The sequence below is a fragment of the Euprymna scolopes genome, chromosome 7 (genome assembly GCF_053919585.1).
Source record: "Euprymna scolopes isolate OS-2025 chromosome 7, ASM5391958v1, whole genome shotgun sequence".
NCBI classification, from domain to species: Eukaryota; Metazoa; Mollusca; class Cephalopoda; order Sepiida; family Sepiolidae; genus Euprymna; species Euprymna scolopes.
Genome location: NC_136488.1, coordinates 84,590,174 through 84,617,115, shown reverse-complemented (window position 1 = coordinate 84,617,115; position 26,942 = coordinate 84,590,174). Strand labels below are relative to the sequence as shown.

The window sequence follows — 26,942 nt, the reverse complement described above, 5'->3', positions numbered from 1 at the left end:
TATCAAATATTTTGTAATTCATATGCAAAACTAGGAAAACAAATGACAATGATTTTAACATTGGTAAAGGTCCACTATCTTTCCACCCTCAAAAAAAAATTTTAATTACCACTAGTATAGGTTTTCGATCGTGTCGAAAATGAAAATAACGTTTAAGATTCCAGGAAACGAGTAGTTTCTAAGATATGAAGAAATTATAATTCCAAAAAGTGAGAGATCATTTTTCTATATTAATTAACTTAAAATGAACACCCACTTTATAGCCATTTTGGAGATGGGTGTCTGTTATTTTTTAGTAGTGGTCTTTATTTGGTAATTGTGGCATGGTAGAGCAACACAAAACCTTAAAAAAAACTTCTTTCTATATTCTTCCAGCATTTCAAAATATCACCGCAGACAATATGAGGATTTTTTATTAATTGATCTTTTCTTCAATTTAAAATCATGACAAATAAAAAAAATGCATAAAATTCTGAGATATATCTCCGAAATATTAATTTTAAACAAATATTTGTCTGTTTCATATCGCGTAGTAATTTGGCCTTCAGACGTATATAATACGTATTATTTTAAAATTCAATCAACGCTTTTATCATGGAAATCACAACCCTGACTAATATATATATATATATATATATATATATATATATATATATATATATATATATATATATATATATATATATATATATATATAATATAAAGCTGTATGTGTGGTCACGAATAGGCTCCTATATGGTTGACTATTTTAAAAAACTGATCACATATAATGATAGAAGATGTATCAAGACACAGGAATGGTTATGTTTGATCTGGCAGAACGGTGGTTCATTAAAATTGTAGGGTCTGCGTTCGCGCCTGGTCCACAAAGTATGGAAATAAAAAAAATTTAAAAATAAAAAAAAGTTTACAAGTGTTTTTGATATAGATGTACATAATAATACTTTGATAAGTATGTTTTAACTTAAATAGGGATGGTATAATAAAATTGTGGGGTCTGCGTTCGCGCCTGGCCTCCATAGAATGAAAATAGGCACAAACTTTAAGTAAAGACTTTTCATATCTATCTGCGTGAGTATACTTTGGTAATTATGTTTCAGTTTGAAGAAATATGGTATAATAAAATTATGGGGTGTGCGTTCGCATCTGACCTCCATAGAATGGAAATATGTCACAAAGTTTAACAAGGTTTTTAATATAGATCCACAGAATATTGTGATAAGTGTTTCAGTATGAACAGGTATGCTATAATAAATGATGGGGTTTATATATTTCATTTTTACTTTCAACATATTTTGCTTTGGTTTTGATACCCCCAAATTCAACCCAAATTTACAACCCTTCCTTTTCATAACCTATCAGACTTTCATAAATCAGAGTCAATTTTCTGTAGGCTGTTCTTGAACCCAAACGACGGGTACTTTTGCTAGTATATATATATATATATATATATATATATATATATATTAGCATGGGTACCCGGCGTTGCCCGGATGTTTGGAGGTGTTGAGCAAAAAAAAAAGTGGTAGTAGGAAGTTAGGCTCGTACCGCGAAGGAGGAAAAAAAGTGGAAAAAACGTGACGTCTTTGCTGTTACGACCACCGCCAAACCGGAAGTGACGTAGGTTTAAATTAAGGCTAGACAATGGAAAAGAGATGACTTTCGAAAATATCGGCGAAAAAAGCGACCCCTCCCTGTAGAAAAGTGCCCAGTTGAGGGTGAAGAAATTAATGTTTTAGCCAATTTTTCGATATTTGTCGTCTGAAAGGTCGAGCTTGAAAACGATACTGATCTTGTGAAAATCTGTCGCTTCTGTCAAAAGTTTTAGGCAGACATGCAAGCATACATACATAGATCTATATATTGGTAGCTCAAATTTTCGATCCAAACCGATTAAAAAGCTTGCTCTATCTTAGAATACCCTTTATGTAAAATTTCAAATGTTTATACCAGAAATTGTCTGAGTAATTTTTTTAACTTTGACCCCTATTATGACCGCTTAGCATTTATTGTTTTAGGCTCAAATCAAGTTATTAAGTTAGATCCATGCCCAAGGAACCTATATCTAAAATTTCAAGTGTTTAGACCCAAAATTGACGGAGGAGTTTGGTAGAGTTCTCAAAGATCAAATCGTTGAACTTTGACTTCATAATAGCCAAATTTCTGACTGAAAACTGACCACAAAGATTTTCCTAAATCTCAATACCCTGTCTATCAAATTTCGAATCTGTAGACTGAAAATTGACAGATATTGTGTAGGAAATGTACACACAGACACACGCACACAGACACAGACACTTTCACTTTTATAGATAGATATAGATAGATATAGATATATAATCAGAAAAACATCTGTACCATTGGTTTCACATCTTAAATAAACGGACTAGTTTATGGTTGAAAAATATTGAATTCTCTTCAGCTTCTGTTTATATGTGAATATATATATATATATATATATATATATATATATATATATATATATATATATATATATAATTGTTACGGTACACTTCTGAAACACTCTAGTATTCCAATACAAATTGTAATCCAAACGGTGAGCCCTTATTTTTTCAATATGTAACTGATCTCATGTATTACGGTATACGTCAGATCATCCTTCTAATAAGGATATATCCCGAAATCGAGGATCGCATTCGTAAAAATATAACGGTGTATCAGTTGTGAAATGCACAACTATGAAACGTTAGAAAGATTCGTGGTCAGTAATCATCATGAAATAATTCCGCGCGTCGCACGCTTGGAAAAAAATAAATGAAATGAAAACTGACATAACATAACACCAATGGTTATATATATGACCCAATGGATCCAGGAATGTGTAAAAGAAGAAAGATTAGCAAAATAAACAATGTTTTCCCCTTTTTTTTCTTCTTTTACTCTTTTCTCTCTCTCTTTCTGTGTGTGTCTCTCTCTCTCTCTCTCTTCTCTCTCTCTATATATATATAATATATATATATATATATATATATATATATATATATATAGGAACACAATTATTTAAGTCTAAGGCCCAAAACATATTTAAACACAAATGTCTCAAAAGAAAACAAAAATATTTAATTCAGCAATTCACTAGAGATGGAATGGATCTGGAAGACAGAGGGGGGTGTAAAATACTTAGCGGAATAAACGGTTTTATCCAAATAGGTGAAATGTCCCAAAAATACTATTTTTCCTTGCAAACGATTCCATATGTGATGATATCATCCGATGTAATTATTTCATTGGTCGTAAAGCTTCGTGTGTATACACACATACCATCCTATATGTTTTGGTTCAAGTTCGGTATATTTCGTTAGAGGTTTTAGCCGGTATTTTCTTATATGGGTGAGGTCACAATGGTCAATATGTATATATATTGTTCGATACCTCTCCACTAGCCTATATTTTTTACCTTGTTAAATCTATATTTGCTTGCATTCAAGCGCCGTCTTCCATTTTGGTGACCTGCTCTTTTCTGCTAGGTTGAAAAAGACTGTAGGTTGCTAACCCTTTTCCGTTGCAGTATTCCATAACATTGATTGGGCGCACAGCGACATCTAGTTTGCCAGCGTTGGCCGTTCGACGCCCGTGCGTGAGACAATTAGCTTTCTATGTTTTCATCTCGAGCCTTATATTTCTGATTTACTTCACCATCTTTTTTTCACAGGTGGTTTTATTTTTCTCCCGCTAAGATTGACCTCTATAGTGCTTTGTCCTTAAGGTTATGTTCGGCCTACGTGACGCCACAGGGGGACTGGGTGGGGTATTCACTTGCTTTGCTTTCGCGCGGGCTTTATATGGGTGGACAATGTTTGTTGCATATATACATGCATGTATATAATAAAGAGGGAGTGTAGCCCCTTTCTGTATTATAACCCCGCCTTGTGTTCCTGCTAATATATATATATATGCGTGTATGTTATTTATCTGTTTCTTTTTTGTTTTTTGTGATACGTTTTCAACGAATTCAATTTAAACGAAAGTGCATTTTTACCTAAATGCGAGTTGGGAATAATTTTTCCTTTGACTGTGTGTGTGAGAGAGAGAGCTGGTAGCAATGTAAGAATAATGAAGTGGCGTGATATATGATGTATGAATATAAACCGGCAACCGGAGGCAGCACTAAAATTACAACTCCTCTTGTGTGTGTATATATATATATATATATATATATATATATATATATATATATATTCCACATATAAATCAGTAAATTATTGACCTTACTGTTAAATATAACCGGGATGGTAAAATGGCTTTGATAGTTTCGAGAGTAAAACTCTTTTTGTTTTGTTTTTTACAAAAAGTAAACAAACCAAAAGTATTTCGTAAAAACGGAAAAGCGAATACAAATGTAAAATATATATACAGGTTATTAAGACCCATCGTAACAACATGAAAGACCGATTTTCATGCATAAATACTTGTTGGGAAAAGAGATAAATCATCCTATTTTTAATTCTTTCTCTTATTTCGCTGGTTGTTAAACATGGTGGACATTACAAAGCTGACATCGTTGGCAGGTGGCCAGTTGCTCTTTTCCACTTGGCGGGAATTTGGCTCATCATTACTTACCGGAGATACGACAATTTGCCACTGGCGAAGAGTGTATAGTTGCCATGCCAACAAGAACGAGAGGCAGGAATAATAGGATGAAAAAAGAATTCTAGTGTTATTTCAGAAATATCATGATCAATTAGCACATGAAATGCTATCTTTTGGTTCGGATCAAAATATAGTATCTGTTCTAGTATCACGATGTTTCTTTTCTGTCCTCAGTCACTAGAAGAGAAATCATTTTAGCTCAATGTAATTTATTATTTTGTCAAAATTTAGACTGCTTTTTGCAGGAGCTGCTTTTTTTTGTAGTTGTTTTTTGTTTTTTTGTTTTTTCGCGCATTAAATGCCAACCTTGTGTCTAACTCTGTCTTTGTGTATAGGCTGGTTAATAAGGATATAAAAAGTAAAAAAATAATAAACAAGCAATTTATATCTATATCATTCAAACACTACGTGCTTGAATATATGGTTAAGTATCAATTTTAGTCATTTAGAACTGCTTTAAAGCTTCACTGCTCACTCATTTTTCGACCAAATTTCAAACATTAGCTTATAGATCACCTTCTCAGCTATATTGTGAAAAAAAATAAATTTTTATTCAGTAAAACAAGTTATGAATTTACTGGTGTTCAAAATCGTAAAAATTCGTAAGGAGGTGAACGATGCTTTTGATGACTGGTTTCCATAGCAACCACGTCGCTTCAGGGACTACTGTTGTTACCAATTCACCGCTCTCGCGAAAAGAGAAATAATAAATGAAACAGAGAATGAAAGAATGAAAGAGAGATAATTGGGTGGATTTTATTGAAACGAGCGCCGTACATTATTACATATGTGTATGGTATGTTTATGGAGGCAAAAAATAAGACTGAAATTAAACAAAGAACAAGTGAATTTACTGGAAGCCTGGAAAAATCATGGATTGCAATAGAAAAATGCGAGCATGAAAAGTAATATAGTTAAGCTTAAACATGGAAAAGTAAGGGACTAGTTGTTAAAACTGGAAAAGAAAAGGACAAGATATCCTAGTAAAAAACAATGAATTTATAACTTAAAATATTGCAGCATTAAGAATTGTTTAATTTAATTTATAACATTATATAATCAATTCTTGATGCTGCAATATTTTAAGTTATAAATTCATTGTATTTTTTACTAAAATATCTTGTCCTTTCTTTTCCAGTTTTAAGAACTAGTCCTTTACTTTTCCATGTTTAAGCTTAACCATATTATTTTTCATGCTTTCATTTTTCTATTGCAATAATATTATGCTTGTTCCTTTATTAGTTAATCCGTACGTTACGCCGTTAAAAGGCCAAATACAATTTGCAAAGGCCAAACTGATTTTAAAAAAATGCCAAATTCACGAAATTTAGCTTTAAAATCCCACATGGCAAACCTGAAACAGAATACCAGTGACCTCCCTTTCATACAGCCTTGATTTCTGAATACCATTATAATATATGATCGTTGCTGTAATGGTGTTAGAAAGAAACTGCAACGGCTCTTCCTCATAGAAAGAAGTCAGCGAAACACTACGTAAGGAAATGGAACATACGAAAGAGCTGCTAGACTGAATGAGTAAATAAAATATTGTCTTTTACAATGTGATTTAACTATGTAGCACAATATTACTTTATGAGTATTTATTAGTACTTAATAATTTATCTCAGTTGAACCAGTTCTATATTAAAAAATACAACGGATAATATTTTTATAGGAATATTAATAAACTTACATTTGCTGTGTTATTGTGTTTTGTTGGGGGGGTGTTGGTCAAAAACTATTTTTTGCGTTATTCAGAAAAATATCGGCCTTATCAAAACATTTGTTGATTAAATTTATTTCTCACTCCATGCTTGTTTAATACGTTAATGCAATTTCATGTTCCTACGAATGTATGCTGCTCGTTTTTAAAGATGAAATCGTGTGCTTGATTTATTCAGCTGATAATAATTTTTCCGATAAGAAGAAACAGAATATTTAATGTTTTTGAAAAGATATTCTGATGCTACATGATAAGGTTGTTTGAAGATGCCGGCTCCTGGCCTAAAATGCACCAAACATTGATAGTATTGTTTTATACTTTTAATTTGCAAATGTTAATTATGTTCTGCAAAGCCAAAAACAACAATTTCCTCTACAAAATAAGCAAATCAATTATCATGAATGAGTATGTGAAAATATAAAGAACTCAAAACATTAAAAAAAAAAAAAAAACTTTTACCAAAATAACCGGAATCTGCATTAAATAAACCGAAAAGGATTGCTACAAGATGCCTTGAATAAATTTCTAAACTTGTATACATGAATTCAGAATTATCGAACACCTTTGAAAATTCAGTTTGTTATTGCTATACATCGCATAAGATGACTGACCAATTATTATGATTTCAGGTTCAAATGAAAAGCTACAGCAGGAATTGGAATACACCCTACTAGAGCCTGATTATAACAGCTGGTGAATTTCAAAAATGCAATCTGGACGTGAGGACAATTTAGAAGAACGATACGCAATAAAATTCTGTTTTAAACTGTGAAAAAATGCCAACGAAACGTATGGAATGATTCAGACTGCTTTTGGACTGCCTTGCATGAATTGAGCATCATGATTTTGAGTAGCATAAGAGATTCAAGGAAGGCAGGGAGTCTGAGAGAGATGATGAGAAAGAAAGTCCTTCGATTAGCAAAACAATGTAACAAATTAATATTTTGATGTCGCTAATGTAAAAAAAAAAACACTTGCCCATTTTAAAACAAATTCTTCCAAAATAATATTATGTCGTCCAGTTAACTAAAACAGTATAAAATAATTATAGTTCAAAGATTTGATTTGAAGAATATTTAATTATTTTTTACAGTAAAAAGTTATTTGCTATTTTTAAAAGAATCAGATTGCTATAATTTAAATAAACAAATAAAGACATCTCTGTTTGACTTATTAAAAATAAAGAAATTATTTTACGGTAAAAAGAAAAATATTTTTATCTAAAAAAGAGTTAAATTACTATAATTTAAATAAGCAAGTAAAAAGACACTTCTGATTGACTTATTTAAAATGAAAATGATTTTTATGGTGGAAGATAGAGTAGTATTTTCTTAATAGTTTGATCCTGAAATATATTTATTATTAAAAGATGAAAATTATTATGAACAGTAAATTATACACTAGACCGTTATGAGCAGGACCCATTGTAATTCCGCAAAATCTTAAATATATTTAATCAACAAATATTTTTTTATAAAGCTGAATCTTTTCTGTATATCGCAAAAAAATTGTTTTTTTAGACAAAAAAAACAAAAACACAGCAAATATGAGTTTAACATTTCTATGAAAACAGTGTCCATTTAATTTTAGATATAGAAGTGATCCAAATGAGAAATTAATAAGTATTAATAAATACTCGTGTAGTAATATTGTGCTACATAGTTCAATACGAATAATAAAATCACATTGTAAGAGACAATCTTTAATTTACTCTTTCTGTTCTGCACGTTTTGGCAGACAATGTTCTTTTTTTTGTCCTGTTTCTTTCGTATATTCCTTTTTCTTATGTAACATTTCACTGATTTCTTTCTTCGATGAAGAACAACTGCACGTGTATTATTGGGAATCCCAGTTTAATTGCTATATAGGTAGTTTTAGAAATAGAGTTGTATAAGCATATTTTGATTTCCCATCAACGATTTAGTAGGGTTAGAAGAGTTAGGTTTGACAGGCATCAAACCGAAGTCACCTTGAATGGCTTTGATAAAATGTACCGGAAATTAAGGGGTGACACGGAAGTTGTGGTCGTAGGCCTTCCGGTTGACGGCCACATGGGTAGAGTTGGTTTGGGCGGCAGTTGAAGCAGACGGGATATTTTGGGTCTCCGACAACTAGGGTCCGAAATGTTAGGTTTGTTTTGAATAAAAAAGATTGAAGCTTCATTCCATCTTGTTGTTCATTGATGAATCTGTCTGCAGCACCCCACTCCCCAGCAAGATGAAAGTCCAGCGACCAAGAAGGCATCATCCGCTGGCCAAGGCAAGTCATGTATGTTCGCATTATATTGGTTGCACATATACATCTCAGAAACTTCCCAAGGCAAGATAGAAATTGTAGAAGAATAGCAAACACACACCCACGCACACATATAACAGTGAACTGCACGTAACGACACACGTTTATACGTAAGAACACCCACACACACCCACACGTATATGTAAAAACATTGATAAACACACAGACCCGTAAAAGAGACTGTAACAATAAACGTAACGGCAAACATAACAGTAAACGTATAGTAAGAATAAATAAATAAATAATAAATACGCAATCAGCACTTTTTTACGTCGAAATTACTACAAGCTTCGTTCTCACATCATTACAACAAAGAGCATATATTATTATAATGATATGAGAAAACATATTATTAAATGATATGAGAAAACATATTATTATAATGATATGAGAAAACGAGGCGACATAAAAGAGGTTATTCTCATTATCTTGTCCAGGGTTTCCGAATTTGCCTTTTAAATTTCGCAGATTTAGTCCTTTTTGAAGTAAGTTAACTTTCAAAATTGAATTTGACTTTTTTCAAAGCGTAACGTACGAACTAAGAAAAGAACAGAATATTATATAGATTATCTGTCTTTATTTTATCCACGTAATCAATATTATATATATATATATATATATATATATATATTCAGTGAATATAAAAATGTATATTTCTTATAAAATAGTCAACATTGTTATGAATAATAAGCACAATAAAGATGTATTATCGCCTTCAGAACATATATACTATAAATTTTTCATTCCAGTTAACACAGGAAGTCAATATACAATTATATTTTTATTATTATTATATAGCCAAATATGTATATTTACTTTTTCCATAAACATCCTTACACGTGTTTCATTGTGCATACAACTGATGATGCTATTTTACAAATTATCAGAGACAGAAAAGTATTATAGACAGTTACATATAAGCTGACGAAATAAAGTGGAAGTTTCCATCAGAAAGGGAAAATCTAGTGTGTGTGCGCGCGTGTGCGAAAATTATATACATCGGGATATTGGAAGTTGAAAACTATGATTTTAGATTCAGTCTCTTTTATTTTCTGCATATCTTATCCATAAAAATCGTTCTTGTTTTACATTATAGGCACTTTTCATGGCTGTAGGCCCCGGATTTCGAGAGCATTTACTCATCGAACCTTTTGAGAATATTGAGCTTTACAACATGATGTCTGGTGAGTCAAATATTTCTATTTTTATTAGAGTGCATCAGAACTATTTTCGTTTTTAATATGAACTCATTTCATACTAGCCGATATAAACACATACGTTTAAACATAAATACATATATCTGTGCGTGTTTCTTTGGAGGAACACTCTGGACCATGTCCTATCCTTGTCTGCATACAAGATTGATTCCGTGAGCTTCTTTTGAAAAGAAAGTTTTTTCTGAATATCAATTTCACAAGTTCGTTTCCAATCGCATTGTTTGTGATTAATCAAAAAAAAATGTTTAAATGAAGTGTGTATTAAAAAAATCACGAGGCGTTCAAAATGCAACAAGACTCAGGATATTAACGAACGTAAACCTTTACTTTTTTATATGTACTGTGCTAAAAGTATCGGGACTGAGGATTTATTGGCAAAGGATAATTAATGAAATGTTCATTTATTTTTTAACAGAAACGTGCTAACAAGTAACAAAATCGAAGCTTTATTTATTCAATGAAAATAATTAAAACGTATCTATCTTTAAAATATGAGGTGTTAAAATGTTACGAAACTTAAGACATATTAATCAGAGGTAATTGATTTAATTTTCATTTTTTTTTTTTTTCAAAATACAGGGTATTTTAAACAAAAAGTAGATCATTTTTATTTAATCATTTGGACTATTATCATCTTCTAGTTGTTTTCACGACGTTTCGGCCAATTATTCCTCCGGCCTTCGTCAGGTTAACCGCGACGGGATAGGAATGTTGAATCCTCTAACTACATCCACAGCAATTGCTGCCTTCAATAGCCGTTGTCATATCACCACAGTTAAAACAACTAAAAGATGAGGATAAACTAATTCAACAATAATATAACAATCGGTACGAATCCGACAATTGGAAGAACAATTGGATTTAGAAGACACAAAATCCAGTGTTGTCTAGAGGTAACGGTTTTGATCCCACCTAACGCCAGTCAGAGGATTAGTTGACCAAACCATGGTGAGATGAGAACGGCTATTGAAGGCAGTTGGAGGATTCGACATTCCTATCTCGTCGCAGTTAACCTGACGAAGGCCAGAGGAATAATATATGGCGTAATGTAAGATTCCTATAAGGTATTTGCAGCTTCTCATCAAATTTTTTGTTTCCTTTTGGTGGAATGATTGTTGCTATTTTTTCTGATGAGTTAAGGACAAAATAAATTGATATAATAATTAAGGGATTGATTTTGAGCTACGAAACAGATACTGTCAAGAATTTTAAGTGTCAAATGAATTAAAAGAAATAAATTCTAAGATGGTTAACATCATGAAATTTAAAATATAATTTTTTGCTATTCATTCATTATATGCTCTGCAATTACATTGAACTTCTAAAATAAAGATTGGTATATATAAAAAAGAAATATAAATGAATAAAGAATATTTCCACAGATACATATATATATAAAATTTTTGCATTACTAATTTGAATATATATATATATATATATATATATATATGTATAACACTCGATTAGAACACTATAATATATATCATTCGATAACATAACATTAGTATGGACTTTTTACTTCCGAGGATGTAAATCCAAAATTAGCAAAAAGAAAATTTCTATTTGCATCTAAAGGCGTGTTTAAAAAACAATTTGTTCGTTTATTCTATAATTTTCATTTTCAAGATGCTTCTACTGGCAGGTGCTCGTCTGAACTCCAATCTCTGGTCCCCCCTCACCAATCTTTCACGATAAACACCCGCCTAGCTGAAACCACTTTCAAAAATTTTCCCCACTCCTTATCTGTGCCAAAATCAAAACGTAGATTCCATGAACAAAGCTTCTTTCTTAGAAGTGCACGCCTGTGGAACTCTGTTCTGGTTGCCTGTTTCCCACCTGACTACAACCTGGATGTCTTCAAGTCCAATGTGAACAAAGTCCTGATGAACCGCCTCCTTAAGTAAGACACTTTATCAAATCTCAACATTAACGTACTGTACACACAATAACCCTTAATCCCGAGTGGGTTCCGGGTTTTGATAAGTGGTGACTACCTTGTACAAAAAAAAACATTTCTGGCTTAAGAAATAAAATGCATAGTTCTACGTGCATTAGCAGCCAGCACGACTGATACAGAACACGAGGATGGACATTTTACTTCCGGGTAAAACAAATAAAACTCAAGAACTTTTTCTCTTACGAAGGATTTTGAATCGGAAATTAATTTTAAAAAAGAAAAAAGGAAAAATCTTTTTATTTGCATTTAAAAGCGTGCTTTTAAATCAGTTTGTCTGTTTACTCTCTCTCTCTCTCTCCCTATATATATATATATATATATATATATATATATATATATATATATATATATATATATATATATATATTATTACTTCATTTAATCACATAAATTAATATACGAAGTTATAATTCATGCGTAAATTTTTCAGTATTTACTCCAACAGTGCTCAATCCATAGGTAGAGCTAGGTAGTAAGTTCTGAAAATATATATGGCAATTAAGCTACATAGAATATTCCGCGTTTCATTCTCGTGAGAATTCGTCAGGCTTATAAGCCTGACGAATTTTCTAATTGCCATATATATTTTCATAACTTATATATTTTTCGTGTGTAAATATTCCCAAACCACAAATATATTTATATAACATTCATATGATTTTATTGTTGGTATGATACGTCTTAAACATATTTCGTTGAATGCTACAGATAAACCAAACTACTCATCAGAAATGCATATAAATTCATTAGAAAAATGCAGTTTTATTTTTCATATTTATATGATAAAAAATGGCCGCATAAACGCATTTTTTCCTTGTGTAATACGTGTTCAACGTGTTTTTGTTTGGAAGATCTCTAAATAACCTGTAGTTGTTGTTTCATTTATGCTCTTATGACTTTCAAAGAACTCTGTTTCCTTTATCCGCCTTTTCGTCTTTATTAATCAAGGAAACTATTTTTTCTTATGACTTTAAATAGGTTAGTTGATGAGTTCGTTAGACAATCTATACCATTCAACGAAACATATGTAAGACGTCTTTACTGTTACAATAAAATAATACTAATTTTCTATAATTATATTCTTTGGAATATCTACTAACGATATATATGCTCTGAAAGTGCAAATCCATTTTTATTGACCTTAATTAAATCTGAAAATTTTGAAATCACTTCATTGAATATATACATTACGAGGGGTGTGCAATAAGTAATGACCCTGACCCACTTCCCATACCAGTACAGCAACGAAACTTGACACAGTTATTAGTCTTTCTCTACATAGGAACCACCCAGATGCATTTCTCCCATAGATTGATGCAGCTCTGGAGACCGTTTTTGTAGAACTCTCCAGGTTGGTCCTCCAACCAGGACGTGACTTCAGAAATCAAGGTTGCATCATCTGGGAAACGCTTTCCTTGCAAAAACAACTTCATGGCCGGGAAGAGGTGAAAGTCAGAATGTGCAAGGTCAGGAGAGTAGGGAGGATAGGGAAGGATTTCATAACCACATGCTTATGCTTTTGATCTGGTGACATGCGAGTTGTGGACCGGAGCGTTGTCCTGCAGGAGGAGGGTACCTTTGCTGATCTTGTCCCACCTCTTGATTTTGATAGCTTCCCTTAATTTACTCAAAAGTTAAGCATAATAGGCTCCTGTAATAGTGGTATCCTTTGCCAGGAAATCTGTCATCACTACTCCTTCCTGGTCCCAGAAGATTGTGAGCATGACCTTGCCAGCGGAGGGCTGCACCCTTGCCTTCTTTGGAGGTGGTGAGTCCAAGTGTTTCCACTGCATTGACTGGACTTTGGTCTCTGGATCATAGTGATGGACCTAGGTTTAATCCTGTGTAATCAGTCTTTTGAAAAACTTTAACTCATCTTCTTGGCACATCTCCAAATTCATCCTCGAGCACTCGACGCGTTCTCGCTTCTGGAATGATGTGAGCAACCTGGGAATCCATCTGGCAGACACCTTATGCATATGCAAACGGTTATGAAGGATAGTTTCCACAGACTCTGTACTAATCTTGACATCTTGGGCTATTTGGCGAATAGTAATGCGCCGATCTTCAAAAATGGCAGCCTCAACTTGACGGCAGATGCCTCATCAATGGCGGGAGGGGGCGACCAGGTCTGGGAGCTGTTTCCACAGACTTCCGGCCATGTTTGAATTCACGATGCCAGCGTTTTACAAGGTGATATGATGGGGCATTATCACCATAAGTTTCTTTCATTTCATCAAGTCTCCTGTGGTGTGCGTCCTTTCAAATACAAAAACCAAATCACTGCTCGACATTCAACAGGCTCCATTTCACACCTGACTCAGTTCAAACACCTGTAAAACAAAAATCACAATTAGTAATTTGCCACATAACCCGTAGAGATATAAATCATTGCACATGCAAAATTTCAGCTAGATCAGACAACTAGAAGTGGGTCAGGGGCATTACTTATTGTACGCCCCTCGTGTATGTATGTGTATATATATATATATATATATATATATATATATATATATATATATACCAGCAGGCCGCCCGGTATTGCCCAGTTTAAATACGTGTAAATATGATATTTTGATTAATGCAGATTTCATATTATTATTATTATTATTATTATATTGGACCAAATATATAATGATTTTCAAAAGTTTTAAAAAAGTGACTCATGCGCCACAAGAATCGAAACAAAAGCGTTTAGGTTACGATTTTACATTTTCTATTACGTCACGCATGCATATTCGTACTGCCGTCATTCGACCTTTACCTGGCAAATTTCATTTTTTTTAATTTTCAAACTTTTGCATTGATTTTTCCCGGCTAAAACTCAAATATAAATTTCGCATGGGTTCAAATACCCTATATTTTAAGTTTCATGCCTGTAGACCAAAAACTGACGGAGGAGTTTAGTAGAAAAAAATGTTTAAACAAACATATATGCGCATACATAAATATAGTTTTGTGTTTACTATAAGCTTTTCTGCAGAAATGACGGACTTAGCTGGACTATGCATTCTATATAATTTTACTAAAGAAAACACTACAGCTTGATTTTAAAACGTTTATGTAAAACATCAATTAAGATAACTTGATTATGTAGTAGAGCTGACATATATTCAATGTAGCCGCCTCAATCACCGCCTTGAGACGTACCTGGAATTGAGAGAATGCCGTTTCCACAAGCGCCGGCGGGAGCTCGGTGAATACTTGGGGGATGGCGGCGATCAGGCTGGCTTTGGTGCTATGGAAGGTCATGTTGATGTTCTCGATGTGTGACAAAGCGAAGTAGTCCAGCGGGTTAAGGTCGGGGGAGGAGTGGAGCAGTGAGAGAAGGTTACAAAGTCGTAGCACTCTTTCTGAAGCCAAGTCTTGCTGCCACACAGTGTCTGTCAGCGGCTACCTGATTGCACCAGGGATCACCACATTCTTCAGCACATCCAGGTATACTTTGATGTTGACATTAAAGCCGATATCGAAGATGGTATGTGGCATGATGTGGTACTCACTTGAAACAACACCAAAGATAATAACTGTGGCTGAAAACTTCGTTGAACTGTGTCCTCAAGCGTTGAACCGACTGGATTTGCGTTTTGATAGTGCTGGCAATAACAATAATTGGTAGAGAGCATTTGTACAGCAGCGCATCTCCGATCTCGCTCGTTGAACATTCATGTCACTTTCAGAGATGATAGAAGGCTCCTATCGCTTTAGTCAACTAGTAGAAGGTCTGCAACAAAAAAGAAAATCGGTTTTCATTAAACAGAAATGGAACCATATATTTTCTAGGATACCAATTTTATCATTCCACCCTAACACACACACACACACACACACACACACACACATATATTGATCTAAAGGATGAATATCAAACCGTAGAATCAAGGGTGGCTTAGCAACTGGGTTCGAATTTTTGGATAGACAGTGATCATCATTTCCTACACTGACGATTGCGCAAGCATGAAATATTAATGTCTATAGGTAATAAGTAAATAAATATTTATATAAAAATATTGTTATAATGGTTAAACACCTTAAAACATGGGGCAACCCTGTATTGTGCAACCTGTAGTGTCTGATACCACCAAAAAGAATGAAGAAACGAAAAAAAAAAATGGCTGCTGCTTCTCTTTATATGCTTGCGGTCTTGTCACCTCATGCAAAGATATTTCTTGTTTGAATATAAAGCTTGATTTTTCGGAGACTTACTCTATTTGAATTTGGACATTAAACTAGCAAGTTTGACAGCCTTGTGTTGAGGTTTGTAGTTGCTAGTTTTGATAGAAGAGTATCGAGTTTTTGAGTAGCAAGGTTTTAGCAGCAGTATTATTGAATTGGAGTAGTGAGTTTTGACACCAGGGTCGTGCTTAATCGTGTGACCCTCACAGAGCACAACAATTAATTGATGTGGTAGTGGTGCTGCTGGTGGTGGTGATGGCGTTGGTCGTGTGGTGGTTGTGTTGTGGTAGCAGGGTGGGGTAGGTGACGCTGATAGCGGTGTTGAGGACGGAGTCGGGTGTTGCAGTGTAGCGATGGTGGTGGCAGTGGTGGTGGGGTTGTTAGCAGTTGCAGTGGTGGTAACTTCATTAATGATGGTGGAGGAAATGGTGTGGCAGCGGTTGGAGTGGTGGCCGTGGTGTTGATGGTGGCAGTAGTGGTAGCAGTGATAGTTGCAGTTGCAAGTGGGGATGGTGGCGGCAGTGGCTGTAGCGATGCCAGTTATGGTAGTGGCAGACAATGGTGGTGGCAGACAACTGTGGTGGTAATTGCAGTGGAGATGGAGGCGGTGGTCGTGACGGAGGAAGCAGTGTGTTTATAGTTGCAGTGGTGATGGTGGTGGCAGTTGCAGTGGAGATAGATGTGGTGGTGCTGGTGTGATAGTGGTAGCGGTGGTGGTAACACTTGCGGCAGAGATGGAGTTTGTGCTGCTGTTGGCAGTTTAAGTGGAAATGCTTTTTGCTGGAATGTTTATAATTATTCAGAAGTGACTTTTCCAGGGCATTAAATAATAAATTGAAATTTTTTTAATCAGCGTCACCAATTTTTTATTTTTGTTTTTTTCATTTTGGATGGAATATTCCATTTTCTTTTAAAAGATGTCAGGATATTAATAGTTGAAGCAACATGACATAAGCAGATAATGTTTTCACCTGAAATGCGGGACTTGAATTGTCCCCAAACAAAAGCCCTACATGTTTTTATTTATTTTTACGTATTAATACATAATCAGAATGTGTTTGCCTTAACAACGACACCGATTTCTATTTTTTATGAAGACGTTTTTTTGTTTTAATTATCAGCCATTTATTTTATTACTAGCGGGGGTACCCGGCGTTGCCCGAGTGTTTGTTTCCGGGACGGGGGGGAGTTTTAAAAAATGTTATGGTAGGTAAATAGGAAGGATCAAACCCGGAGTCATGAGTAAAAGTAGGAAAATAAAGTGTGAAAAAAAAACATCTGCAATGTTAACAGTTCGGCCACCAAGAAAAGTCCATTCCAAGTGTTTAGGAAAAAAAAAAACGACTACGGTAGGTCGGCGCGAACGTGAAAATATAATGTGAATTGTCCAGCACGCTAACCACTACGCCACAGAGCACTGCAGCTTAGTTTAGTGATTTTAAATAACTTCACATGAAAGAACTACGAAGCCAAACCGGTGTTCTCTTATTAACTGTTCCTTGTGAACGATCCCCAAACGGTGTTAAGTGGTGGCAGGGGGAGGAGGAATTTATTAGAGAGAAAATATTTTACCACTTCCATTAATCTTAACCGATTTTGGCCGTGACTTCTCAGCAGAAAAAGTATAGAAATCTAAGATTATCGAGGAATTTGAGAAACAATAAGCCTATAACACACCTCAGATATTGTTCTGCCGTTTGTGCATATTATATTTGCATGAAATATCTTGATTTTTAATCCTATTAATGTCAAAATCAGACGGGAAAAAATGAGTTCATTTTATTTATATAGAGATTAGCCATTTGGAATATTCCACTTTCCTTTCTTGGTCGAAGCGACAACATGATATATAAGCAGGTAATAATGTTTTCACTTGAAGTGTGGAGATTTGACCGGTCCCAACCCAACAAAAGGACTACATGTTTTCACTTGTTTCAACGTAATTATATATAATCAGAATGTTTGCCTTAATGGCGACAATTTTTTTGTTTTATTAATGCGTTTTTTATTAGTCATTTGGAATATTCCACTTTCCTTTTAAGGGGTGGTCAGGATGATAACGGTCGTAGCGACAATCATATTAATATTATAGATAATAATAATGAAAAGATGTATCCACAAAGCAGACGTACCGAAATGAATGACCAAAAGTAGAATCACACTGATACAAAAGGATGCAGAAAAGGGAACCGCCTCCTCCAACAACTACAGGCTTATAACATACTTACAATGTAGAAAATTCTGACAGCATATCTAAGAGAACAAATTTACCACTCCTTTAATGATTGTGGGCTACACCCGGAGGAACGGAAAGGATGCCAAAAAGGAAAAAGAGGAACGCATGATCTATTATACATTGACCAAAAGAATACTGATAAAAGTAGAAAAAGAGTATAGCCATGCCATGGATCGACTACAAAAAAAAAGCGTACGACAGGATCCAGTCAGCACGGATAACAGAATTCCTGAGAATATACAACATTCCTGGCAAGATTGTCAATTTGATTAAAATATGCAATGAAAACCTGAAGACTTGAACTATCAGCTGATGGACAATACATAACTGGGATTAAAATACAAAGGATTATCTTTCAAGATGATTTCCTAGCCATGATGCCCCTAACAATATTCAAAGAAAATGCCAATTAAATTGTTCTTAAAGAGAAATCTTTGATGTTAACCTGTGTGAAAACTCCTAGGAGTGAAATATATAGCTGTTTGGAATTTCTATGCGTTGTTTTTAATTTTCTCTTTGTTCACGTTTTCCATAAAATTTGGGTTTGCTTAAACTTACTATTTCATTCTTCAAATCTTTCAACCTTAAAACACTTCTGTTATGATAATAACCTAGATTGTAGTATTCAAAATGGATTTTAATTAAAAATAAGAGTGACCTCCCTTTAACTACAAAATACAAACTTCTAACGGACAAAAGGAGCGCACTTTTACACGTAAATAATTAAGTGACTCGCACATCTATCAAGTAAATAAGTATTGAATACAACAATGATCGTAATTTAATAATAAACAAGAATAAATAAAGTTCAAAAGTTAAAGTTTTTGGTAACATTAGCTAATAGTAATTGTTAGTAAGAAAAATTGAGTTATTGGTTGTCCGAATGACAATCGGGAGTGATTAGGAGAAGAGAAGAATTAACAGAATTTGCACCCAAATGCGTACCACAGGTCACAATTATTCATTATAAAGTTGGATAGGATTTTGTTTTGTCTGTTTGTTTGTTTCACATATCGAATGCTACTTACTTAAGCCTTGATCCCCTGGTGGGGTATAGGCCATCCACAACTTCCTGCCAACGTCCATGGTCCTGGGCGATTTGCTCAAATTCCCTCCAAAAGTAGCCTGTCAGCTTAGCGTCTGCCTCCAGGTCTCTTCTCCATGTATTTTTTGGTTGGCCTCTTTTCCTCTTTCCCTGAGGGTTCCAGGTCAGGGCCTGACGTGTGATATTCGTTTGTTGTTTCCTCAGGGTGTGTCCGATCTATCTTCTGATCTCTTTTCTGCTGGTACTTAGTTAGTTCTCTCTCAGAGATCTGCATTATTGATGGTAGTTGGCAACTGAATTCCACTCCATCGAATGCTAAGGTGTTGTTATTTTCGGGAAATACAGTGACGAAAAATTTGTAAAAACGACAACAACCGAGATATGGTACAATAGTGGGAAACCTGTAAATGCTGCAAATAACAGCAGTTGAAAAAAAAATGACAAATTCTTTGAATGTCCGCGATTTTAATTCATGGTTTCAGCCTGTTATTCGTTTCGAGATTCTAATTCTTTGTTTGAATTTTTTTCAGAATTACTGAAAGTGGAACCAGCGCAGAATAACGGCACAAAAGGAAGCTTGCAGCACATTCTCAGTTCTTCTAGATCACTTCCCTCTGAATTCAAAGCAACGAGCAAATGTGTGAAGTTCGGAAATTGGATATTAATACATCGACATCTGGATAAAACGCTTTGTTTGAATAAAACTATGATGGTATGTATTTTCTTTATGACTTGGTCAGTACGCACGCACTTTGCATTTTAGCTCAAACGTTTCTTTTCTAATAATGGAAGTGAACACATTTACAATAGAGACAACCTTTCTGTATATTTAGTTCGAATAATTATTGTATGTATTCATTTCAAGTGAAACTATTAGATATATATTCAGTGCAAATAAAATTGCTATTTATTATTTTATTCGTTTATTATTTTGTAGATACGCATGCACTTTATGAATTTCAGCTCAAACGTTTTCAAATATTTTGAAAAATGTACATACTGACAATATGAAAGTGCCTTTTTAATGAAAAATAAATACATTGATAGTATGAAAGTGTCTTTTTCATCTAAAATGACACATTAACAATATGAATGTGTCTTTTTAATGTAAAATAAACACATTAACATATGAAAGGGCCTAACACTTTAATAATATAAATGTCTTCTTTTTTTTTAGATAAACATATAGACAATCTGAATGAGTATTTCTAATCTTCTATAAATATAAAAGCGTAAATGTATGTATGTGTGTTCGCTTTTTCTGTGTGTCTACAAAAGGCTTCTTTCAGAGAAGCGGTCGCTCGCTTCACAACTTTTTAAAACTTTTTATATCACATATAAATCGTAATATCTCACAGTTAACAACGAAGCTCGCCTGTCTATTTAATTTGCTGATTTCGGGAAGATAAATATTCAATATTTGTCGCTCGCCGCATGTGGGTTAGTCTTTTTCCTATAATATCTTGGGGGTGGGAAAAAATCGTTCAGCAGTAAATGAATACTATACCGCAGTCAAACTTGACCTCATTAACTCATTAAAACAGGCACCTGCTGAATCCAACTAATTAAATAAATTAAAACGTGTTTCCGTTAGCATCTCGCGGTGGGGCAATGGTTAACATCGCACTTTTTTTTTCACACGTTAATTTACAACTTTGCCTCAACAGTTCGGGTTCGATCCTCATACTTACTTTTTTAAACCCCCCCCCCTCAAACACCCGGGCAACGCCGGGTACCCCTCGCTAGTGTAAAAGGAAAACATTAGTCCTTTTCAATGTAAATTGAACACATTATAATATGAAAGTTCTTTTCTAATGTAAAATGAAGACATTAACCATAAAAAAGTTTTATGTAAAATGAACACATAACCAATATGAAAGTTTTTTTTATATAAAATGAACAAATTTACAATAGAAAAGTTTTTTAATGAAAAATTAACACATAAACAATATGAACGTTTTTAATGTAAAATAGACACGTTAGCAATAAGAAAGTTTTTCAATGTAAAATGAACCCCTTTACAATATAAAAGTATTTTATGTAAAATGAATACATTTACTATATGAAAGTCCCTTTTAAAGTAAAATGAACACATTACTAAGATACAAGTTTTTTTTAATATAAAAGAAATCATTTACAATAGACAAGTTTTTTAATGTAAAAGGAACACATAAACAATATGAAAGTTTTCTAATGCAAAATTAATCATATAAAAATTTTATAAAAATGTTAATATAAATGAACACTAACAATATTAAAGGTTTTTAATGTAAAATGTACACACATGCAATAGAAAAGTTCTTCCATGTAACATCAGCACATTAACAATATGAAAGTTTTTTAATGTTAAATTAACACATTAACAATGTGTAAAGTTTTTTCATGTAAAATGAGCGCAATATACAATATCAAAGATTTTTAGTGTAAAATTAACACATTTAGAATATGAAAGTTGTTTTAATATAAAATGAATACATAAACAATATGAAAGCTTTTTAATGAAAAATGAACACCTTGATACTATGAAAGTATTTTAATGCAAAATGAACCAATTAACAATATCGGATTTTTAGTGTAAAATGGACACGTTTATAATATAAAATATTTTTAATATGAAATAAACACATTACCAATATAAAAGTTGTTTTTTTTGTAAAATGACCACATTTACAAAATATAAAGTTTTTAAATATAAAATGAACGTACAATGTGAAAGTTTTTTTTAATGTAAATGAACACATTAACACAAAGTTTTTTAGATATTAAATGAACACATTTGAAATAGAAAAGTTTTTTAATATAAAATGAAAATATTAAAAATATAAAATTAAAATGAACACATTTACAATATGAAAGTTTTTAATGTAAAATTAACACCTTAACAATATAGAAGTCCTTTTTTAATGTAAAATGAATACATTATCAAAATAAGCTTTTTAAAATAAAAATGAACACATTTATAATAATTTTTTAATATAAAATAAATACAAAAATATAAAAGTTTTTTTAATGTAAAATGAACACATTTACTATACCCAAGTTTTTATGTAAAATGTATATACTAACAATATGAAAGTTTTTTAAGGTAAATATAAGTTCTTTAATGCAAAATGAACACATTAACAATAGAAAAGTTTCTCAATGTAAAATAAACACATTTACAATATAAATGTTTTAATGTAAATGAATAAATTAACAATATAGGTTTTTATGTTAAATGAACACATTAACAATATAAATGTTTTTAGTGTAAGATGAACACATTAATAATAGAAAAGTATTTTGTGTAAAATGAACACATTATTAATATGAAAGTTGTTTATGTTAAATGAACACGTTAGCAATATGAAAGTTTTTCATGTAAAATGAACACATTAACAATATGAAGGTGTTTTGTTCATGTAAAATAAACACATTACCAATGTGAATGTTTTTTTCATGTAAAATGAACATTTACAATATAAGTTTTTTTTAGTGTAAAATGAAATTATTAACAATACGAAAGTTCTTTTCTAATGTAAAATTAACACATTGACAAGATGAAAGTTATTTTTTAAGTTTAAATAAATACATTAATTATATTGAAGTCCTTTTTTAAGTTTAAATAAATGCATTAATGATATGAAAGTTCTTTTTAATGTAACATATACATTTGTACAGTGACAAGAATAAAAAAAGCATTGGAAATGCAAAAGGATATAGGGATGGTATGCCAAAAAGTATACAAACAAGATAGCTATGAATGGCTAGGCACATGGAAATAGAATTGCATCCAAAGTATAGCCCTATAGCTTTTCTCCAATCTTCATTCCGTGCCATCATTACGGTTGTAAAAAGCTATAGGGTTATACTTTGGATGCAATTCTATTTCCATGTGCCTAGCCATTCATAGCTATCTTGTTTGTATACTTTTTGGCATACCATCCCTATATCCTTTTGCATTTCCAATGCTTTTCTATTCTTGTAAATTAGTATTTTTACTTACAGTCTTATTTTTAAACTTACATTCATGATAGTATTGTCTTTTTTAGGAAGCGGCTCATTGCCGCCTCCATTAGTAGCAGGTCGCTTCCTGCTGGGTTTTAGGTCTTTGGGTTTTGGGCCTTAGGAGTTGCCTCTTGGTCCTCCATCGGTTCTATATTACATAGAGAGTGCTACCGCCTCTCTGATAAAACAGTTAGAGTATTATAAAGTTCTAAAATGTTCATACCTTCACTATTAAATTTTTCTTGGTTCATTCTTTGGTGTTTTGGCAAAGATTTGGCAGTTTTTTATATTTATATTTATAATAGTTTGTGCATGAGGCAGCTTTTTCCCCTCGGAATCCCTGTTATACCGTGCTTTTGAGTCAGCACGTGAGACAGCCTTCTTTTTTTCTGGTTCTTTGTTATAAAGAGCACGTGAGGCAGTTTTGTCCCCTCGGGATCCCTGTTATACCGTGCTTTTGAGTCAGCACGTGAGGCAGCCTTCTTTGCCTCAGGATTTGCATGATACTTAATTTTTATTATTTCAGCATTTTTCTGATAGTATTCTTTTTGCTCAGATAATACCTTGACTTTGTTTTTTTCATAGTCTATATTTCTCTGAGCTTTTTTACTACGTGCTGACTTTGGCATTTTTTAAATGTAAACATATAACACTTATGTGTATCTTACTATAATATCACTTATCTTATAGCAAGACAACTCTCGTAGAATTGAGATAATGCCCCGTCACCAATAGTTAAAGTGTGAAACGGTATATATACCAATAGTGTAGTTGTTATCTTTATATGAAGTCCTAATCAGTGACAGTGTGAGGTTACTTGGTTAATTTATTGTAGTTTATTTTAGAAAACTTACTTGTTTTTATTAGTAGATTGTGTATAGTAGCCACAATATCTAGTTATTTTTGTGGCTAGGGCGTGGATTTTGATTCTTTTTGGTCAGCCTCCAGTGAGTTCTTAGAAGATGACTTTCTTGCAGTTTCTTTTGCGGTTAATTTAACTTATTTCCTTTGGCGTTTGGTGAGTTCTTAGAAGAACTGGTCTGATCTAATTTTCTTAGCGAGCGAAGAGATTCAGCTGCATTTAACAATAGCTGCTATAGTGTATTTTTGCGCATGCGTGAGAATTTCAAGTTTCCTCCTTATTTTTCAATAGTTTGACAGTAGTCATGTGTCTTTCTGCCAAGAGCGACAGACGTCAGTGTTAGCCGTGATCGTCTAGAGGTTAGGACCCCACGTTGTGGCCGTGCTAACCTAGGTTCGAATTCTGGTCACAGCATTGACATTTTGTACATATTGTTTTTTGACGTCGTACTTGCTGATAGGTTACTCTTATAACAATTTTGATCAACTGAGATAAAGATTTCGTGGTTTCATTAACGCTGGTGGGTTACTGTTTAAAGAAAAAACCTTAACGTTCACCTCAAATATTCAGCGTCCAAGAAATATAGGCCAATGGCAAACTGGAACGTCTGTGAGCATCCGGTGTATTATTTGGAGCTGTCCCTTTTGAGATAAGTTCCGTGTTCGAAGTGGTCTGTCTACATTGGGTATATAGTGTTTAAAACTTTATTACACGTAATCTTATTTAATTATGGAATTAGCTAAAAAGCGATGGGTCACTGCACTTCTCCGTGTAAAGAGCAGTCGATTGATGCTTGAACTGTTGTCAGAGACCGTTCGTACACCGAGATACATCGTCTCAAAAGAAAGAAGAAAGAAGAAGAAGAAAGAAGAACAATTGGCCATTTTTGTACCCTTTTTTGCTCTCTTTTGACATTTTAACCGACGTTCTGACACTCGCTGGATTCGTAAGATGCTTCTCTGTAAGAATATGTGCTTTTTGAAACTTATAAGTTGATTTTAGTTGAGATTTGGATAGTTTTGTTTTGTAGGCGTATATAGGCGTGTACGGGCCATCTCTATATAGAGAGTGCTATCGCCTCTCTGGTAACAAATTCCTCAAAACTCGTTCTAGTTCTCTTAACAATCGGTGGCATAATATTGTGTAAGCCGTATTCGTTTATATTTTTATAAATGTAACGTTATTTATCTACGCCTATGTGCACTCATTCTGTAACCAAATCGGAGTTCCTTTGAACGTGTGGGCCGGCGCCGAGTTCTGCTGCCACACCCAAGACATGCCAACGGTCACCTGATAAACCAGGGGATCACCATACTCTTTGGCACATCCAGAAACGCTTTACTGTTGACTTTCAAGCAGAATTCGAAGATTGAAGGAAGCATGATGTAGCTCTCACTTGAAAACACACCAAAGCATCACCCAAACCGGCGATGGCGATGGTGTTGACGATGCAAGCCATCTTAAAGACAAATGTCAACACATAAGCATTTATTTTTCGTTTAGTCCTGATTAAACTAATAACAAATGCATTAATTATTAATATAAAAATATATAAATAATAAGATTTATTTTACCTTGTTACGTAATTTTAAAAATATAAATGATAAATATTTATTATTGATATTTTATATTCACAATAAAAATAAAAGATGAAATTCAATGCAAATCTGAAATTTACACATTTTCATATGGGAGGTTGTACCAGTTTCATGTCGCATAAAATGCCTTTAAAATACGTTGAAGAAACCGACATTTGATGGATTATTTATTAATTGATATTTAATACTTATTGCTAAAATTTCAAAAACGTCGAAATTATCTGAATTTTCACTAAGAGGTTTCACCCATTCACATGAAACTAAATTAAACTAAATATAATTCACATTTTCGACCCCTTATGCAAAACAGTTGTCTTTCAGAATTCATAATATCGGTTAATTAGTATAAGGGTGAAATGTCTTATTTTATTAAAAAAAAAATAGAGATAATATTATTTATGGGGGAGAGTTACGATGTTTATTCTTTGTGCATTACGTCCTTTCTCGCCAGATATCTTGTTTATCTAAAACTTTGATTTAGTTTGTTTGTTTGTTTGATTCGTTTTCGGTTGTTTAATGCCGAATCCAGTCATTTTAGTCAAAGTTTTTATGCTTGAAGTTCTTTATATATTATTTATTCAGGGTGCTTGGTTAGGTTGTTTTGTATAAGAAAGTTGTTGTTTGTGTCTTGGACTTGGTGGAACATGATTGAGTTTTACAAAGGTAAAGGGAAAAGCAATAACATAATTTATATAATAATGCGTTTGAACAATTTCTTGTCCGTACGTACGTTATCACCTTCCGCCATTGTTTTAAAGATTGATCGTTTATAATGCAATGCAAAAAGAATTTTTTTTTTAAATTATTTTTTCATCTGACGTTGCAGTTGTCGAAACTCGAACTAAAATACACTTTCTTTGCGTTTGGATGATCAAAGTGGGGTATCTGTTCTATCTAAGGATGGAACAAAAATATCATTCGGTCTCCTACGAAAATTTTGGAACATATATATTCTTAAACTGCATTAGCCAGAGTATTTAGGTAATTATGCATCAGTTTAAACAGAGGTGATACAAACAATACAATGAAATCTGCATTCGCACTGGATGACCACAGAATGGAAATGTGTTACAAACTTCTACAAATGTTTTGACCATAGACCTCGGTAATCATATATATTTTTAAAATACAGGGTGGAACAATAAAACTGTCGCTCTAAAGAAAACAACACTACAGCTTTATTTTTAAAATTTTATTTAAAAAATCAATTCAGGTAACTTTATTATGTAGTAAAG

The 26,942-nt window shown here is 33.1% G+C and overlaps 1 protein-coding gene across 4 annotated transcripts in view; it reads left to right on the top strand.

The window, feature by feature from the left end:
• Nucleotides 1-26,942, top strand: part of LOC145279819 (uncharacterized) — an 843,773-nt gene that overhangs the window by 455,591 nt on the left and 361,240 nt on the right. For all 4 annotated transcript variants that reach the window (XM_080131190.1, XM_080131191.1, XM_080131189.1 and 1 more), the window contains exons 14-15: nt 9,726-9,813; nt 19,791-19,972. In XM_080131190.1, coding sequence (XP_079987316.1) covers nt 9,726-9,813; nt 19,791-19,972 — 270 coding nt within the window. The remainder of the gene's footprint in view (nt 1-9,725; nt 9,814-19,790; nt 19,973-26,942) is intronic.